The sequence below is a fragment of the Colletotrichum jinshuiense genome, chromosome 4, assembly GCF_051148585.1.
Source record: "Colletotrichum jinshuiense chromosome 4, complete sequence".
Lineage (NCBI taxonomy): Eukaryota > Fungi > Ascomycota > Sordariomycetes > Glomerellales > Glomerellaceae > Colletotrichum > Colletotrichum jinshuiense.
Genome location: NC_139311.1, coordinates 5,492,529 through 5,510,858, shown reverse-complemented (window position 1 = coordinate 5,510,858; position 18,330 = coordinate 5,492,529). Strand labels below are relative to the sequence as shown.

General features: G+C 53.7%; 7 protein-coding genes across 7 annotated transcripts; 3 read left to right on the top strand and 4 right to left on the bottom strand.

Moving 5' to 3' along the window:
• Nucleotides 1-485: 485 nt before the first annotated feature.
• On the top strand, nucleotides 486-1,001 carry EsH8_IV_001407 (mitochondrial 54S ribosomal protein uL14m; the record flags this gene model as incomplete). Its single annotated transcript, XM_083266297.1, has 3 exons — nucleotides 486-500; nucleotides 556-640; nucleotides 706-1,001. 3 exons carry the CDS (start codon nucleotides 486-488, stop codon nucleotides 999-1,001), a joined length of 396 nt encoding a protein of 131 aa, XP_083125192.1.
• Nucleotides 1,002-1,392: 391 nt separating this feature from the next.
• EsH8_IV_001406 (DNA-directed RNA polymerase II core subunit RPB9) lies at nucleotides 1,393-2,337 on the bottom strand (the record flags this gene model as incomplete). The annotated part of the gene is made up of 3 exons (XM_083266296.1): nucleotides 1,393-1,437; nucleotides 1,503-1,592; nucleotides 2,080-2,337. 3 exons carry the CDS (start codon nucleotides 2,335-2,337, stop codon nucleotides 1,393-1,395), a joined length of 393 nt encoding a protein of 130 aa, XP_083125191.1.
• A 1,409-nt stretch (nucleotides 2,338-3,746) lies between these two features.
• EsH8_IV_001405 (GTP cyclohydrolase 1 type 2/Nif3) lies at nucleotides 3,747-4,163 on the bottom strand (the record flags this gene model as incomplete). Its single annotated transcript, XM_083266295.1, has 2 exons — nucleotides 3,747-3,801; nucleotides 3,883-4,163. 2 exons carry the CDS (start codon nucleotides 4,161-4,163, stop codon nucleotides 3,747-3,749), a joined length of 336 nt encoding a protein of 111 aa, XP_083125190.1.
• Nucleotides 4,164-6,368: 2,205 nt separating this feature from the next.
• EsH8_IV_001404 (peptidylprolyl isomerase ssp-1) lies at nucleotides 6,369-7,239 on the top strand (the record flags this gene model as incomplete). Its single annotated transcript, XM_083266294.1, has 4 exons — nucleotides 6,369-6,371; nucleotides 6,549-6,815; nucleotides 6,886-7,142; nucleotides 7,230-7,239. 4 exons carry the CDS (start codon nucleotides 6,369-6,371, stop codon nucleotides 7,237-7,239), a joined length of 537 nt encoding a protein of 178 aa, XP_083125189.1.
• Nucleotides 7,240-7,556: 317 nt separating this feature from the next.
• Nucleotides 7,557-9,441, bottom strand: EsH8_IV_001403 (uncharacterized protein; the record flags this gene model as incomplete). The annotated part of the gene is made up of 2 exons (XM_083266293.1): nucleotides 7,557-8,947; nucleotides 9,000-9,441. The coding sequence occupies 2 exons, from the start codon at nucleotides 9,439-9,441 to the stop codon at nucleotides 7,557-7,559; spliced, it is 1,833 nt and encodes a 610-aa protein (XP_083125188.1).
• A 2,071-nt stretch (nucleotides 9,442-11,512) lies between these two features.
• EsH8_IV_001402 (uncharacterized protein) lies at nucleotides 11,513-13,341 on the top strand (the record flags this gene model as incomplete). Its single annotated transcript, XM_083266292.1, has 5 exons — nucleotides 11,513-11,679; nucleotides 11,737-12,016; nucleotides 12,072-12,283; nucleotides 12,339-12,603; nucleotides 12,664-13,341. 5 exons carry the CDS (start codon nucleotides 11,513-11,515, stop codon nucleotides 13,339-13,341), a joined length of 1,602 nt encoding a protein of 533 aa, XP_083125187.1.
• Nucleotides 13,342-14,387: 1,046 nt separating this feature from the next.
• Nucleotides 14,388-16,638, bottom strand: EsH8_IV_001401 (sugar porter family MFS transporter; the record flags this gene model as incomplete). The annotated part of the gene is made up of 7 exons (XM_083266291.1): nucleotides 14,388-15,115; nucleotides 15,177-15,476; nucleotides 15,550-15,636; nucleotides 15,702-15,946; nucleotides 16,000-16,401; nucleotides 16,462-16,551; nucleotides 16,613-16,638. The coding sequence occupies 7 exons, from the start codon at nucleotides 16,636-16,638 to the stop codon at nucleotides 14,388-14,390; spliced, it is 1,878 nt and encodes a 625-aa protein (XP_083125186.1).
• Between the last annotated feature and the right edge of the window lie 1,692 nt (nucleotides 16,639-18,330).

Sequence of the window (18,330 nt, the reverse complement as noted above, 5' to 3'; positions counted from 1 at the left end):
GGAACTGGAAGTCGCCGTCCGTCCCGGTTTAATTCGCTCTTGCCCAGCTGTGCTTCCCACACTCAGGCTCAGTTCATCAAGTCCAATCGAAGCGGTTCCAGGGGAAGGGAAGGAGGGAGGGAGAGAGAGCGAGAGTGTGTGAGGGAAACATTGGGATTGCGCCTTGCCGGGGGATCGCCCAATCAGATTTTGCAAATCTGAGTGGCTAGGCAATTATCGTTGGAGTGGCCCCCAGCTGAGACGTCAAAATAGTCGCACAGACCAGTTCGGTACATTATGTCAGCCAATTGACTGCATGTCGCCCAATACGGCTAGCTAGGGTCCATTCAGGCCACTCAATGCGGAGATTCGGGCCTACGTAGATCCGCTCTGGCGGCTTCGAATTGAAGTTTGCAGTTCCACCTTTTCGAGATAGCTTCAGACAGTGAGTGACCAGCTAGGGAGATCTGGTAATCCACAGCGCATCACAAGATCTCGCCGCCGCAATGATTCAACTAAAGGTTTGTCACACCACCTATCCCCCTCACACGCGAAGCCAAAGCTGACTGCCGCTAGACGATGCTCCAATGCATCGACAACTCGGGCGCCGCCCTTGTCGAGTGCGCCATGGTTGTCGGCCAGAAGAGACACGCCCGCATCGGTACGACCTCCACACCTCCGAACCCCTCCCAGAAGCTAGACTCGAATCTAACATTACATCATTAGGTGACAGAATAGTCGTCGTTGTCCAGAAGCACCGAGGTGCTGGTGACGGTGGCATGGCTGGTTCCTCGGCCGCCAACAAGGTCAAGCGCGGTGACATGCGCCACGCCGTCGTCGTTCGCACCAAGCAGAAGACTCTCCGCCCCGATGGCAGCATCATCAGATTCGACGACAACGCCTGTGTCTTGATTAACAAGGCCGGTGACCCCGTGGGCTCCCGCATCAACGGCGTTGTCGGTGCCGAGCTGAGGAAGAAGAAGTGGAGCAAGATTCTTTCCATGGCGCCCATGCACGCGTAGAAGGGCAGTTGTTGGATTCGGGGGTGTGACGGGAGGAAGACCTTGTAGGATCTTTGTACATGTACAGGAAAAATCATTAGAGTATGGGAGTGTACTATATGAATGCATGAGCCGGCGTTTCGAGGGTTGGCAATCGATACCAATCTCCATCGAGCATAACATTATTCACACACAAGTCAAATTACTGCAGTCTGAGGAGCGCGGGATGATCAATATCAATATTGCCCAGCCACTGGGACAACTGTGTGTTATAGACTTCTTAAAAAAAAGACAACCATGGCTCCTTGCCAAAGCCCTTTTCCTATTTGAATGCTCGAACGCCGTAATACTCCATACAATGCAATAAGCCTCCTCCATCCCAATCTTCGGGTATCTCTAAAGGTCGCGTCTTTTACTGGAAGATGTGACCGCAATCGCAGCAGACATAGAACAGTTTCTTCAGAAACGAATTAGTAAATTCTCCCCTCAATAGCAGCAGGTAAGGAGTGCAGTTTGACATACCATACCCGTCTCGGCACTTCGCTGCTGAGATTGGAAGAAGACAGCCTCGCCGCCCTTGCAGACGGGGCATTCCTTGTTTGATCGTGGGAGCTAGATCCGGGGAGATGCAGCGTCAGCCAGCTGATCACAAGGGAGGTCTCGGATCCAAAGTGGACGCAAAAATCCGTTGCAACAGCCAACCCAGCACCACCAGGCATAGGTATCCAGAAGCAAGTAAAGTGTGTCCAGGGGGAGCAAAACTCTTTCACTGAGCCGCAAGCTGAAAGGTCGGCCATGAGACGTTTCGATTCGCAGGGTGGGGTTCATGGTTGAGTGCGATGCCTGCGAAGCCCTCGTTGATCTCGTCGGAGGTGACTGACTCCTTCTCTTCGTCGTATTCGTCGAGAGCTTCCTCTTCGGCCATGTCCATCATATCTTCCCAAGTGATCTCCATCTTCTTGCTCTGGAAGGCTCCCGGCTGCGCAACGACCGCCGAAACGTTGAATTCGTCGGACGGGTTGCCGCAGCCGCTGCACAGGATGGCGTGGCCGCAACCGATGCATACAACTGGGGCAAGAACAGACTGGGAATCACCTACAGTAGGATCTGAGCCGACATCCTGGGTCACACCGGCGGTCTCGCCAGCGGCGTTGTTCATGACGTTGCGGAAGACGCAGGTCGACTGGGCTTCTTCGGTAAATTGGCAGGTTCGGCAGGTGAACTGAAGGCGATGCGTCTCTTCGTCCTCTTTGGGGTAGAGCATGTTGGAGCATTCGGAGCAGAAGCGAAAGGTGATTTGCTCGAGCTTCTTGTTGGCCGTCTCGTCCTGAGACGTGGTGGACATGGGAGTAGCCATCGTGTCGTCGGTCGCTATGCGATATGTGCTTGCGGGGGAAAGGATTTTGGAGTAGAGAGGCTGATATTTGACAGCGGCTTCGCGTGAGTTCGGTGTCGGTCGAGGTTAGAAGCAATGAGGACGCGTCGATGTTGGCGGTGCGGTGTTGTTGAGGTAGAAAGTAGAAAAGTTGTAAAGTGCAGCCAGCGCGAGCAATAGAAGACGGCAAGGCGGCAGCGCACGGACGGATTCCTTTTGCAGTGTGGGAGGCAAATGTGGGCCCGTCGGTCAGGCACATTTTTAAGCTTGAGTCACCGGTTCACCGAATCACCTGCGTCGGTGAGTCACTGGCTGAGGTAATACCGTGAATTCAAGTCCAGGCAACAATGGCAACGGATTTGGCCTCTTTACAGATCGAGTGTCATATCAAATTCAAGACATCAAGTAATAGTAAGATTAGGCTGCCTATTTAATGAAAATGATTGTACTTTCTCTGTTAAGCATGTATGGGCCATATGAACTGAGTGTGCGACCTGACTGTCTGGGCGATTATTTGACACTCGCCGCCATCTCCAAGCTGCATGCTTTTGGGACAAGGGATTTAGTGCGAGGCCGGGTATACATGTCATATTACATCTGGCTTCGCCTTACTCGATTTGGTGCAACGCTGAATTGCTTGCACATGCTTTACCCCGGTTTAGAGAAAGTTCTAAGTGCTATGATAGTGCATGAAATGTGAACTTCAACATGATCTACAGAATTCCAGCCGCTGTTTGGTTGGGTATATTCAGGTGCTAGTTCGGAGAAGCTTGTTTTCCCAGTCGCCTGCCAGTGACCTTCTGTTATGCACCCCGAGGCCCCGAGCCTGGAGGGGTCTTCGATTCCATTTGATCTCCAATTACCCAATTACCTAGGCTATTTAGCTTGGCCCAGTAGCAGAACGAAAACTACTTTTCTTCAGAAATCAGGGAGCTGGAGGGAACTTGAAGAATAACGGAGACATTTAGCCCACTCTGTGGTATGCGGACCTAGGGTGCGTGGCAGTTGTTGGGTGTGTTGTGGTGTTTTGCATCCGTCCATCCCTACTGTTCCACTTCACTGGTAGGTGTGGCGAGGACCATGGATCTTAGTATTTGATATGGAAAGCTAGGCACTAGAAGGTTGTCGATGATGCTGTCAGTCTGAAGGGACACAGTTGCCACAAATCGTGTTTGTATATGGAGGTGTGTAACTCTCTATAGTCTGTAGTTTCACTTTCTTCCGAATTGTGCCTATTTTCTACACCTGCCCCGTCACGCCGTATAGCTGTGGCTGGAAAAGCAATTTAATTCAAGTCAATTCCTAAGGCCGGTGTACCCGCCTATATCTCGTCTCACAATGATGACATCGTCAATAAACAAATGCAAATGTTAGCAAAGAAAACAATCCGTTTAGAAGTCTTCTAGCCTATACACAGCGTAGGAAGGCTGCTCATATGGATGAGAGCTATGCGAAGAGTGTAAGTAAGCCTTTGCTCGATGCCAAAGCTGTTAAATCGGCGAAATGGAAAGGTCAATTAAGGGGTACCTTTTGAGAGCATCCACGGCCTTTCTCGCAATATCCTCACTGATACACAAAGCTTCCACTCGCGTCTCCTCCGTGAACTCAAGTTCTCCGATCTTGCCAATGTGTGGGTTCGCCGTGTCACTGGGTCGAAACTGACCCTGGCCTGCTGTTGTCCAGCAGCACTCCGTGTACTTGCCACCAGGATATCGTCCAGCGCCGGCAGCAAAGATCGCCTGTTTGCAGGCGTCAAGTCCGGATGCAGGGACTTTGAAGACGAGCATGAAACGAGTTGTTGTAGACATTGCAGAATAGCGGATGAAGTTTTTAATTGGGGGGGTTGATTGATTATATTTAACAGCGGATGATAAAGTATTATGAAACTTGTCCGCGGAAAGCTTTGGTGTGATATCAGAGGACTTGGAAGAAATGTGATCAGATGGCAAAGTGCGGGGTAGGTCACGTATACCCAGGCAGGTTCTTTTCACCCCCACGGCCAATCTTCAGAGAGCAGGCCTGATATCCAATGCCGGATGTATACTGGAAGGCCAAAGAGTGTTCCGCCAATATCCTTGAAATCGGGGGTTTCTTCTATGCGCCTGGGCCTGACCTTACAGATAACGAAGCTATGGGCCGACTTGCAGGCCGGTCTCTTGAGACAACAATGATTCCAATGAAGCCTGCTACAACTGGCTATAGGATCTGGATCCTTGCCAAGTCAAGCTACTGTCTCCACATGGCCTGCACAAATCGGTTCCTCAGGCCCAGGCAGCTGTATTGATACCAGTATAACAGATAGTAAGCACATTTATTGCTTTACTTCCAGTTGCAGTCTACTACATCTTTCCAGACATCCTATATGCCTCTACACGGCTCTTTCGAGCCCTACGTACACAACAGCTTGTAGCTTTTGGCACCTGCCGGAAGTATAGTCGGACAGATAAGATCCTAGTTGATGAGAAAGAGACTGAACGACACGCTATTCTGTAGGGTGACAAACAATGTATCCTTACTTCAGAAGGGCAGAAATTTACCCCATATTCTACCTACCTACTAATTACACTATAAGTTAACCAGTTCACCTGCCATGATAACGCTCTTGTGCTTTTTCTCAGCTGTCCTCCAGAACGGCGAGAGTGTTATACTGGCCCGCCGCCGTCCAGCTAGAGATTCTGCTGCAAAGCGGGCAGCCCGGCAGATCTTTGGTCCAGACGGCCAGAAGAAGCTTCTGATCCCTCGGGAAATTGATGAATACAACCACAAAATGAACAGCGTTGATCAGATGAGGTCCTATTATCAACCCGGCCGTATTATTCAGCGAGGAGGCCAGCAGACAATTGCCTGGAACTCCCTACGAGAAATAGTAGTTACAAATAGCTTCCTATTGCAACTTCGGGGCAAGCCTAAGTGGCAGAAAGTAAAGAGCCAGTATGAATGGCGGAAACTGCTTGCAGTCTAGTCCTTGAGCTTCGTGGATTGCTCGAATAGTAAGTTTCGTAGTAATATCAAGGGAACATCACAAGACAAAGTACCGCTCACATAAAGACGAAGGACCTAGTGCGTTCAACGACATTATGGCTATGGAGGTGTTCTTCTCGATAGAGGGTGAGACGCAGTCCAGCATGCGTGCTGACCTCATCTTACCCGAGATATAACATAAGGCCTCTCAAGGTAGATCTTGGGCTACAATACCGGATGGATTCATTTCAACGCTTATTTCATAATTGACTACGAAGTTTCAGGTATTGGAAGCTATCCAGGCCTCAACGCAGTGTGAAGGGACTCGGTGTTGTCGATGGGCGTGGCGGGTTGGTAAAGTACCTAGGTAGTTAGGTAGGCAAAACAAGCAAGCACTCCCCGGTTGCCACGTGATTCAGCAGGAAAAAAAAAAGGAAAGTCCGGAATGGTTCATGCACGGCCCAATGAGAACACAAGTGCTGAGCAGTGATCAACCCCTCTTTCTCACCCAGCGATTTCACTTCCCCCGCCTTCCAGGGACATCGACTGGCAGGAAGCACAGGGGGGGCCGCTGGGGGCGCTCTTCATGTTCCCTGTCAGAGGTCACCAGATCCCCCATAGCCCCCCTCACTCCCCACTAACGCTCGTTGGCTAGCTTGCAATAGCCTTGCTGAAGCTGTCCTTTTTCGTTTTATTTTTTTGCAGTGCAGCAGCAGCAGAGCAGCAGAAACAACCGTTACCCCGGGCAGCCGCACGTCATCCTTCAGGTCCATCCCATCCCCATCCAATCCAATTAACCCGAGAGAGAGAACCTCTTGCTTCCGTACCGCTGGCTGCATCACCAACCCCAGCTGTTCCTCGACACCCACCCACTTCTGTTCTTCAACTTCACATCTTCCTCTTCCTTCCCTCCCCACAGTCGAGTCCAGTCCACTACTCGTCGTCGATCCCGTCGTGTTTTTGTTTCCTGTTCCCTCCGCAAGAAGTTTTGCTTCGTACATACTCACCATCCCAACCAAGCTTCTCCGCTGTAAACACCGTCACGCGCAACCATGGTAAGTAAGCAAGGCACCCCGCAGCGAACCTCTTCTTTTTCCTTGTCCATTTCTCCCCTCACGCAGCCTCGCCCGTCGCATGCTGCTCTCTCATTCGAGGCTCTTGTTGAGCTGTGCCCTCGTCAACCAAGACAATGCCATTCCAACCGGACAACTGACATAACACTTTGTCTCCAGGCTGATACGGGTCTCCCTACCGGTTGGGAAGTGCGACACTCCAACTCCAAGAACCTCCCTTACTACTTTAATGCCGCCGAAAAAGTCTCGCGCTGGGAGCCGCCCGCAGGAACCGACACCGAGAAGCTGAAGCACTACATGGCCACCCACCACAGCGCCGGCGCTGGCGCGAGGCCCCAGGCCGTCCCCGTCCCCGAGGGCAAGATCCGCGCCGCCCACTTGTTGGTCAAGCACAAGGGCAGCCGTCGCCCTTCGAGCTGGAGAGAGGTAGACAGCCCACGTCCCTGGCAGATCTTGGGTATTCATGAACCGATGCTAACGCCCGTGCCCTCGACAGGCTGAAATCACCCGGAGCCAGGAGGAGGCGCTCGACATCATCAAGGTCCACGAGGAGAAGATCAAGTCCGGCCAGACCTCGCTCGGCGAGCTGGCTCTGACCGAATCGGACTGCAGCAGCGCCCGTAAGCGGGGTGATCTGGGCTACTTCGGCAAGGGCGACATGCAAAAGGAGTTTGAGGACGCCGCCTTTGGCCTAAACCCGGGCGAGATCAGCGGTGTCATTGAGACGGCAAGTGGACTGCACTTAATTGAAAGGTAAGGCCTGCTTTATCCCTTCCCCCTGCAATCTTAGAGCCGTGACACACGAAGCTTCCAAGGCCCTTGCTGACAGAAAACATAAAGACTGGAGTAGATCGGTTGGTGGAGTGAAGAGAAGCACCACGCGTGTGCATGCAAGCAGGGCCATTGAAAAGTTCAACCGCGCCTGTAGAGGTGGCTCGATTGAGCCACATCATTCTGACTTTTCGCATTTATACGTGTTGCTACGGGCATGACTGTATACCAAAAAATACCATGCGCATCAGACGACCTGATGAGTTGAACCAGCACTAATTGCACGAATACCTCCGTTGTCTATCGTCAGTGATCCTCTGATATGTTACTAATCCAGAGAGCCGCCCAGTAAGCACCGAATCAACCATACCATGTCCTAAAAACCCCTCTCCCAGGCTATCGAGGAGCCAACCTTGTCAATGTACCTGTAAAGGGCTCAACCGCGGTGAAAACAACAGTCATGACCCCAACCACCGTCATCGAGAGCGCAGCATAGGGTGCTGCCCGGCTCTTCCTCTCATAGAGGTACGCTACGCCCATGGCTGCACCATTGATCCCAATCGCTGCTCCAGCGCCTATTGTAAGCGCATCATCTTTCACCGCTTCCTCTTCCTCATTCTCTTCCCGCCCTTCGATTCTCAGCCTACCCAGCAGAAAGGGATACATGAGCTGGCCCAAAATGCCATTGCTCACTACCAGTGCCGCATTGACGACCTGATTACCGGCAAGCGCCTCAATCGCCGGTCTGGCGAGAGCCAGGGTCGTACTCCGCGCCGCAAAGGCGAGCGCTTCAGGGCCGTCTAGGCCCACTGCGCTGCCGAGCAAGACGGACACGAACACATTGAGTGCCGCGATGGCTACGGAGATGAGTACCACGGCCGCGCCGGCGCGGGACCAAATCTGCTGACGGCACTCGTACAACTTAAACCCCCAAACAACGATGCCGCATTCGAGTATCGAGAGTGCCGCATCACCTGCGCCGAACCAATCGCGTTGGCCCCCCCGCAGGGTCCAGCTTGTGGTTTTTGACGTCCATAGGTCGGAGAGAGAGGTACCGCTGCTGAACATGGCGAGAACGGGCCTGACAGGCGTCTGCATTGCGGCGGCTTTGGCGCGAGTGTAAGCTGTCATGCCCAGGGTTGTGAGTAGGACTGGGTTGAGGAGCGTAGTGGTCGTTGTCTTGACGGCGGGGAGGTTGGCGAGAATTTGGCTTTGGCCAAAGTTGCGTTGGAGCCTTGTGCTGCCGATCCAGGTGAACCAGAGCATACACCCATCGAGAATACGGTCGTCACCTGTGGTACGGGATACGGGGATGCCGACGACGACGAGGAAGAACACGGCCATTACCAAGGGGTAGCACCCCGGGACCCAGCTAACCCAGTTGGCGCCTTCTTCGCCCGAATCGTTCGCGCGCTGGGACAACGATGCCTGGCCCGATTGTCCACCTGCTTCCGCCGGGGGCGGAATAGGAGTGGGGCAGTCGCTATCGGTAAAGTAGACCGAGACGGTCCTCGAGTCCGGACCCAATCCCGCCTCCTTGTCGGTGTGGTATCCGGTTGTCGCGGCGCCGTTAAGGGTCGTCGACTCCGACGGCCTGCGGCTGGGGGTTTGAGGTGGCAACTCAATGTGTGGTAGGGAGTGTGGTCTGATGTCGGGCTGCCATGCCTGTTCAGTTCCGGAGCTCTTTCTGAAGCGGCGCACGGAAAAGGGGGGTAGTCTCAATAACCCAGCCAAGATGCCCCAGGAGAGCAAGAATACCAAAGTCCAGAAGATGATGTTGGTGTTCACTATCAAGTCAGTCACGAGCACGGAACTACAAGTCATGTCAATGTGCCTCACCAAAATTCCCAACCACCCTCGCAATTTCTGTGCCGCTAAGCAGTTGTTCTTGGCTGATAGTCACAAGGGGTACTGGGAATCCAAGACCCAGGTTGCTGTTGATGAAGTCGATCTGCCCTGTATGAGCATCAAAGTACAATGGTACAGGGGGCACGGAAATGAAGCAAACCTTGGATTTGATGTTGCGGCGGTAGAACCCCTCCGACCCGGGGTAAAGTTGCTGAAACGAAACCATGACTACAAACACCAAAGCCATCCCCAGAATGGATGCCAAGAACTGAAGCCTCATTGGTCTCAGGGCCAGGGACAGACCCCATATCAGCAACTCGCTGGCGAGGTAAATTGCGGCGACCCAAAGGATGTCACCCATGCGTTGGAACACGGGACGTCCAAGGCTCTTCCACGGGGCGCCTCTGTTATCGTCGTCGCCTCGCCGGAACATTGGTGATGGCAAACGAAGTGAAATCCCGACGACATTGTCTGTCAGGTGTCTCAGACAACGGAGGATTTGGGACGACAGGAGTTCGAAGCGAACCGAGAGGTTTGTAATCATTTTGAAGAGGGGCGAGGAAAGAGTACTGTGTGACACGGCCCAAGTGATATAATAATGACCCAGAAGTCAATGGGCATTCAGGTACAGGGCTCAAGGGAAGCAAGACAAAGACATGGAGACACAAAAGTCCTTCTTCCCGGCGGTGTTACACACCTCGGTATATATCTATAGACCGGACATCAGTACGAGACCTCGACGAGAGACCCTTTTGACACGTCACTGGTAGGCTAAGATGCCGAAACCCTTGTTGGCTCCATGGGAAGATGGGATTGGGGGTCCGTCGAAAAGGAGGTGTACGAGATAGCATCACAAACGCCCAACGGCCGAACGATACTGGGGGCCTGTGATGGGACAGTGGCGAATCCGAGGAGCTGATAAGATGCAAGCAAGAAGACAAGTGCGGGATATACACGATCATGTCATTCAGCGGAGCGGAACCGACGCCTGACGACGGATCTGCCCCTTGGAGGGTACGGGGGTCATGATCTCGCCCGTTGGCAAATGTTAGGGCGAAAAAGGGGGTCCCAGATATCAGGAAGAACCTGAACTCATCTGTTTGACATCGCGTTCTGAGGAGAATAGGCAAACCCGGAGAAAGAGTTTCTTCAAGGAGTGTGGTCTCTCCCAGAGGCGGGCCCCCTTCCGGGCTCTGCCGGACGTCTTGGTGACCGAATCTGGACATCCAGCCCGCCGCGACACACCCAATAGGCCCCGGGTAGACAATCTGAACACGGGGCTGGCATATGTCAAAAGTGACAGGCTTAAAGCCTAAGCCCAAACGTTCCCTTCAAGCAGGCCATCTGCATCCAGCCCTGCGGGCGGATTGACTGCAGAGCGGCGCATGGTGCAAACGACATCCAAAATAGACGAGGCATTGCTACCGGATGGTAGGCCAGGGAGGCAAATCGTCTCTTACAGAAATCTCCAACTGCATGATGCCGTGCATGCAGCGATCGGTTGGTCCTTGGGCTTGGGGGGTCTGGACGGAGCTTGACGGGTGGTTGCCGTTGGTGTTGGTGTCTTTTCCCCCCATCAAGTTGTCAAGGATGAGGAGGTGAGCGTACAGATAGTGTAAGTACATGTCGTTGAGTTACGCACGTACCGTACCGTCCTGCATATAGTGGGAGAAAGCAGATGGAGCGATGGGGGCCGCCCGGGAGTCCGTGCAGGCGGGAAGCCGTTAGAAAACAGCGCATGGTTGGCTGGCTGGAGAATCTAGTGGGGGCGTTGTCTCCATTTGGCTTAGTCAGGTGTATGTTGGTGGGTTTCTGTTGTTGCCGACCGACGTTTCTGTTTGCACCACAACTCACCTCTCAAGGCGTCTTCCGTCCAAGGCTTGACTAAATAATCGTCACATTGGGGGTTTGCATCTCCCTCTATTTCGCCGTACATTCTGTCATAGGACCTTGGGTGCCCGGGTTCTTCGGATCGACGCGTAAATCGCTAAGTCGAAAAGAGAAATAGCAACCCGAGCCGAGACGGGTACACTACACCACCTCAAGCTGAATATCGCCCGGTTGCACTACGACGCGGCGTGTGGTGTGTGCTTCCCAGAACGCCGTGACTGAGCTACACCCAACGGAAGTCAAAAGCTTGGAAGCCTCTGTTTTCTCTGGAGCAGACCAAACCACAAACCCGGCCGTCTTCTGTCATTGGACAACCGCATCCCGCGTACTTGCAACAGCCGACCGCTTGAGGTAACAAACCTTTGCCCCTCCTCCCCTCCTTAACGTAGTTCAGAGCCAAGGCTGGAGCTACAACCATCACAAGCCAGACACCAAGGCACGGCCCGTCCTTCGTTACTTCGGAGCTTTGTCCACGTGCGGCAGCTTGAGTCTAAACCTGTTTATTTGGGGCACAAGTTGCTGCCCAAGGAAGCAAGGCCACTCGCCGCCTCTCTGTTTGACACCATCTTACCCAACTGCGATTGCCCCTCTCTTCCGCCCGCCCGCCTGTTGAAATGGATGTCTCAAAGTTGGAGAACATCGTACGAAGCTATGGTATCGCCATCGACAGGCACACCCTGCAGGCAGCCCTCGACGATCCAGAACACGGCACAGCTTTCGCCGAATGGGCGCGCGTCCATCTCGGTCCCGATAATCTCCTATCCAAAGACGAATTGTCCCTGTAAGTGCCCTAATTGTCGTTACACACCCTGGCCGTGTCTTACAAAACGGCCATCAGGTATTCGAGCCTCGACAAAACTGGCCGGATCGACAAGCTCGTCGCCTTGCAAGACCTAGCCACTGTCCAGGCCCTCAGCGAGCGCGAGATCCAGATTGCCATTGACGAGCTTAATCGATCTACTGCCGCCATCGTGAAGCAGACAGAGACCCTGAAGCAGCAGCAGGATGCGCTGGCGAAGCTGGTCAAGAGCAACGCCAAGGTCGAGGAGGCTCGTTCCGATCTCGTCTTTCAGCGTAACCAGAAACACGATGCTGAGCGCAAGAAGATGATTACCTCGGTTTGTGTTGACCCTTTGATTACTCTCAAGATGTGTTGCTGACTCTCACTTCCAGATCGAGGAGTTGTCTCAAAGTCTCGAGTTCACAGCATCGGATCTTGAGCAGCAGTCGAGTGTATCCGAGAACGGTCTTCGACAGACATTGGATAGTTTGTTACACTCTGACGATAGGCTCCTGCTGAGCTTGAGTAAACTGGGCTTGGAGCTCGAGACGGAAGACCCCGAGGACCGTGAAAACGTTGAAAAGCTTCGGGAAATATGCATGAGGTATGAGCCGGTTGCCTACTTCCCTCTTGAGACATTTCACTTATTTTTGTCGCAGATTAATCAAGTACACTGTCGAAACGGCGCGCACAAAGCTTGACCGCCTCTATCTAGAGACGTTAAGCTCTGCCCACCATAACGGTGTGACGTCGCACCCCTCAGATGATGTCAAGTCCTTGCAGGACGAGCTGGAGTCACTTTATGCCGAGATATTCCCAGTAGCCCAGATGTCAGTTGAGCAGCAGTACCTCGAACCCGCTCTCAAGTCGATGTCAAATAAGAACGGGCAGTCTATGAACCGCACGGCCGCAGGAGTTGTATACGTGAGTCTCTCATACGACGGCCCTGGCGACGAGACGAAAAAGTGAAACTAACAGAATCAGATCGACGAATGCCTGGAATACCTACTCGACCACATCGATCGTCTCTCTGCCCGCATCGAGACGTTCCAATCCCACCAAAACGCTACCACAAACCTAGTGACCACGGCCCGCTCAGAGCTATCCGCACCAGTCTCCACCCCCAAGAAGAAGACCCCAGCCCAAGACCTGGCCTCCCCGATCCGCCGCCGCAACACCGCCACCGGGCCGGGATCACCTTCTCGGCAGCGCTCCAACACCGCCTCATCTGCCCACCGCCGCCGCTCTTCCGGCACAATGCTTGACGAACCACCTCTCGAGGCTCTCCTCCGGTCTCTCGCAATCGCTTTCCCTGAAGACACCACCGACGGCGCCCGCCAGACGGCAGTTCTAGCGGCCACCCTCGCCGAGCGGCAGGCCAAGGCCCGCGACGTGGGACGCAACGCCCAGGAGGCGCTCGAGGAGACCGCCGCTTCGCAGCTAGCGGACGCGAAGCTCGCGGTTCAACTGCTGCGGGATAGCCTGTTGGCAGAGAGCCCCTTTGGCGACGTGCGGCTCGTGGACGAGGGGATCGAGGCCTCCATCTCTGTGCTGGGGCAGGAGGTCGAGAAGGTCAAGGAGCGCGCCGAGAGGGTTGATGCCAGCAAGGCGAGGCTCAGGAGCGAGAGGAAGAGGGAGATTCTCGAACGATGGGGACGGTGATAAGAGGTTGCTGCCAGAAGGCTGGACTACTAGTACTGCTGCTGCTGCTGTTACTACCACCACTTCATCAACAAATGCCGAGCTTGTTCAAGATGATTCAATCGTCAAATTACCCTTAAAATTGTACCTGATGCTGCGTTATACCTCCGATGACGCGAACTCGTCTATTTGCGTGGGCCCAGGCATGCCGGTAGTCGGTATTCGACAGTTTGTGTAAATTGAAATCGAGTCATGTCCAAAAGTAAAACCTGAACAACTACCCGCCCCCCCAGTGTGCCTGGAACCCTCTTCCCTGCACACTTTCTTATAACTCCTTATTGCCAAGAAGTGACGCGAATGGCCAGGTGGAAATAAGGTATCGAAGACCATAACACTGCGAAATTGCGGGGGTGGAGACGCCGTCGGTTCGCGAGCGAGGGCAGTTGGAAGCGCCCCCCGGTCTTGGCGCATCGCGATGCGGCCGCACCTCACTTCGGGGCGATGAGATCCTACGGGGCAATGTGGGAAAAACGGCTTGGTTCGAACAACATTAGGCAGCTTGGTGACGTTCAGATCATCAAAGATAGGCAGACTAACAAAACAACGCGAACTTTGCCCCCTTTACTCTGCATCTTTTTATCCCGCTCTCAGGCCTGTCTCATACTCACCAAACTGATGACGATAGTAGGTGAGGTGGAAATACAATGACTATAGCGAGAAAAGCAAGGACAGACACATATTAAACGCATTGAAGACAATGAAGGCGGCAAGGGTATCAGAGTGACGAAGTGGTATTTGGTATCGGAGTTCAAAGCTAACACCAGGCCAATACGGCTACTGGATCTAACAAGGCGAAAGGACACATGCCGCAATCCAAGAATTTACGCAGTTGGGCCATGTAATCCCAACGTGCAAGAAAGTAAAGAAAAAACTCATAATCTCGTCCTCCACCTGGGTATATCTCGATCTCTCATCGTTTCCCTCATTAGGCATGTGTGAACGAGCTCATGAGAACTGAAAGCACACGTGCGGAAATACAGGACTGGCGATCCTTGCGGACGCCGAGTCTAGTAACTCTTCTTGTCGCCGTCGGAGCTGGCGGCTCGCTCGTCGGGGCGGTGGTTCTTCTCAAAAGTGTAGAGAGGCTCCAACTTCGCGTTGCGGTTGAAGAGGACCCAGCGCTTGAAGAAGTAGGGAACGGCCTTGGTGACCTGGTAGTGGGCGAAGCGGCTGGTGGGCAGAGCAAAGACCCAGTCGAGCTCTTCGAGCGTACGCTGCTTCGTCTCCGGGACCCAGAAGAAGATCATGAAGAATGCAATGACGTTGAAGCCGGCGTACAGGCCGAACGCGCCGACGACGTGGAGTCTGTCGAGGATGAAGGGGAAGGTAATGCCCAGAATGGCGGCCCAGAAGAGACAGGTGGCGACGGCGAAGCCCATGCCCATCTCGCGATGTGATAGGGGGTAGACCTCGGCGGAGTAGGTGAATGGAACGGGCCCCTCGCCAGGCGAGTAGAAGGCACCAAAAAGGTAGACGAAGAGAGAAACCAGAGCGGTGCGAGTGATTCCAGGCGCGATCAAGGTGCAAAGACCTGCCGCCAATAGAGTCCAGGTCATTTGGGGGAAGGTGAACAAAAGCAGGGATCGGCGACCGAAGGTGTCGATAGTCCAGAAGGCCGGGAAAGCAAAGAGCCAGTTGACCATGCCGAAGCCGAAGGAACCAAGAAGAGCCTGGAAGTCGCTCATGTTGGCATCTTTGAAGATGGTGGTGGAGTAAAAGGCAATGATGTTGATACCTGTGAGAGAAATCGTTAGACAAGGGCTTAGACGACCGGCAGGACTGTGAGTGATACTTACCACACATCTGCTGGGCAATCATGACGGTGAAAGCAGCCAAGTTTGCGCGGCGCACGCGAGGGATGGTGAAGAGCTGAGTGAAGCGGGAGCCATAGGACGTCTTGCCCAGAAGCTGGTTCTCAATTTGCAGCTGTGCGTGGATAGAGTACATGTCGCGAGAGCATTGGATCGGGTTGTTTCGGAGTTGGATCATGGATTTCCAGGCGGCGTGGTAGCGACCTTTCTTCATGAGCCAACGGGGAGATTCAGGACACATGTAGATCAATATGAGGAGGGGAACAGCGGGGAGGAATGGAGCACCTAGGAAACCAGAGGTTAGCATAAAATTTTCATCCTGGGAAGAAGGCTATGGTGCCAGTGCCAATCTACTTACCAAGCATGAGACGCCAGTTGTTCTCAGCGTAGTAAACGGCCAAGTTGAACGCCGTGCCCAACGCAATTCCAAAAGCTGTCCACATTTCTACGCCAAGTTAGTCAGTAAACTGCTACTGAGTATCTCTCTCTAGCACTTTATGGAGCACTTACGCCAAGACATGACAAGGGCACCACGGATTGACGGCGGGGAATTCTCTGCGGCATAGATTGGAACAGTTGAGGCCTTGGCTCCCATGCCAATACCCATGAGAAGACGGTTGGCAAGCTGTTGCTGCCAGGTGTGGCTGAAGGCGGAACCGATAAGAGGCCAGATGCAGAAGTGAGCAGAGAAGAAAATCACACCACGACGACCAAAGTAGTGATTCAGAGGGTCTGACAACCAGCAACCGAGCAGACTGAACAAGGTCAACACAACATCGGAAAAGGTGGTTTTGTGAGGAACACTTACGCGCTTCCAATGTAGGGGCCGGCATTCACGAGACCCAAGATGAGGCGGTCCTCGGTGCTGTCAGATTCGATGCCATAGACCTTGGGGAAGAAAATGTTGGCGCCGTTGGTGCCGGTTTGATCCCATCCTTGGACAGCAGCACCAATGGAGCAAGTTGCAATTGTCAGGAAAAGCTTCTTGGGCATGCGCCACTTGTGCTCAACCTCGTCACGGAGAGCCTTGATTTCAGCATCATCGAGGGCTTCGGTGCCACCAATATTCTCGTAGTTCTCGGGGTCTTGAGCGACCAATGCGCCCTTGCGAAAAACCGCGATTTCTTCCTGGAGGCCGTGCTCCTGGCAGAAGACCTTGACATCACGCATGAGCTGGTCATAGCCAATTCCTTCAAGAGGGTTCTTAATCCTGCACACATACATTGGTGAGCTCAATCATTTCTCTCTGTCTGATCAAGCATTTACTTACTTGGCCTCTAGGTTGCGGCTCAGCTCAATGGGGTCAGGCTGATGAGTGCCACGTTCCTCATGGTGTCCAGAGACGTTGGCCACCTTTTCACTACAGGAGCGTTGGGTCAGATATGATTCGGTTTGGAAGTAGTGATGAAGTAATGACCTACCCGTCGGAATGGATCGCGTCGGCCATGATGGCGATGAAGCATGCAGTATTTGTCGCGTGTTGCGCCCGTAAGATAGCTCGTGGTCGATGCGGTGAGCTTGACTATGTGACAATGTTTCATGTGGCTTCACAACTGAATGGAAGCAGGGCACGCCTACAGAGCTATCAGAATGGGAAAACTAGACCCAGGAGCGTCACAGGGGAGGCCATGGATCTTTATAGCAACGAGCCCAACCCGTCAGACGAAAACAGCCGATGATCCCTCTACCAGAACTCCAGAAGCTGTCTTCTTGGCGTCCCCGCACACACTCCATAAGCTTCGAGACTTTGATGTTGGTCTCTGCGAGACGCGAGGGAACTCGTCGAGATCGACATGGCAATCAAGTTCCTCGGCCACATTGCCCCACACGCGAAGACGGGGAACCCGCCTGTGAGTCTGTGCTTTGGAGTGAGGATGCGAGCACCCAGGTGCCAAACCTTGCCGCGAGAGAGCTTGGCGGTTTGTAGATGTTGCTTTTTCCTCAGCCTGCAGCCTGCGTCGACGAGGGTTAGATGCGCGCCAGGGAGGCAAGGAGGGCAACGGAATGACGGGTTTGTACTTGTGGGCTCGATCCAGAATAGGTAACAGTCTCAAGGGAGGCAAAGGAAGGGAATACACAGTCACTGTCCAGGTGACACATGCGCGGGTCCCTTGCCAATGTCGCGTCTCTGTGCTTTAGAATGTAACGTGCAGAGGATTGAAGCCATCTGAGTCGTTTATCCGGTCACACCCGTCCCGCAATTTTGAGAAGCGGTCGTGAGAGCCAAGAACTTGGCGCATTCATTAACTTTTGGACGCCGCGGAGCGCCACAGAATCATCCCAGCCGGGTCAGCGCGGGGGAGGAGAGACACCAAGAAGGGACAAAGACCCCAAGCTTGATCGTCGAGGCTTCGCGTGCCCACAGAGTCCACCGCCGAGAACGCTACTGTCCACGAGCCAAAAGGCTTGAATGAGCTTGAATGAGCTTGAGTACGCTTGAGCCGATTTGACACGCCCTGGTGCAACAACAGAAGGCCAGAGCTGCGGCTGCTCGTGTGTGCAGTACGTACACTACGAGGTGGACGGTACGCAACAGTGCTGAGTCAAAAACAGGCCTTTCGTGCGCAGGCCGGCTGCCTCTGACCCATGTCCGGCAGCACCCCCGTATCCCGGCAGCCCTTGTATTTGATGACAAGGCTTGTCCTACGTCATGTAGCGAGAAAGGAGGGAGGGTGGCCTGCAACCAGTGTAAGAGGAGACCCACGGCAATGCGAGGCTGGCATTGGCTGGCGTGGATGGCATTGGAACCGTCCCTCTCCCTTTGACAGAAAACTCAAGAAGAATTGTGCTTATCGGACCGATGTCAGGCGGACTGCCGAGCCTAACGCGCCTGGATAAGCTGCAGCTTTGCGGGTGTGCGAGCTACGGGACCGGAGGGTGGCCGGGGGCGGGGAGTGGCGGTCGGGGTTCCTGCGGGGAAGATGGTTCGAAGACAGCAAAACCACCACGAAGCAGTATATGAAGTATTCAGAACCCGACTCGCTCCCATACCGTATTGGACGGAAACAGATACATAAATGGGGCACCTGTGGGCCGCGAAAGCGCTAATATTGAGAATGTATCAAACGGTTGACTGAACTGGCGCAACATGGAACGTTGCTGGACTCGTCAACGAATAAAAGCCGGGGACGACATTCGG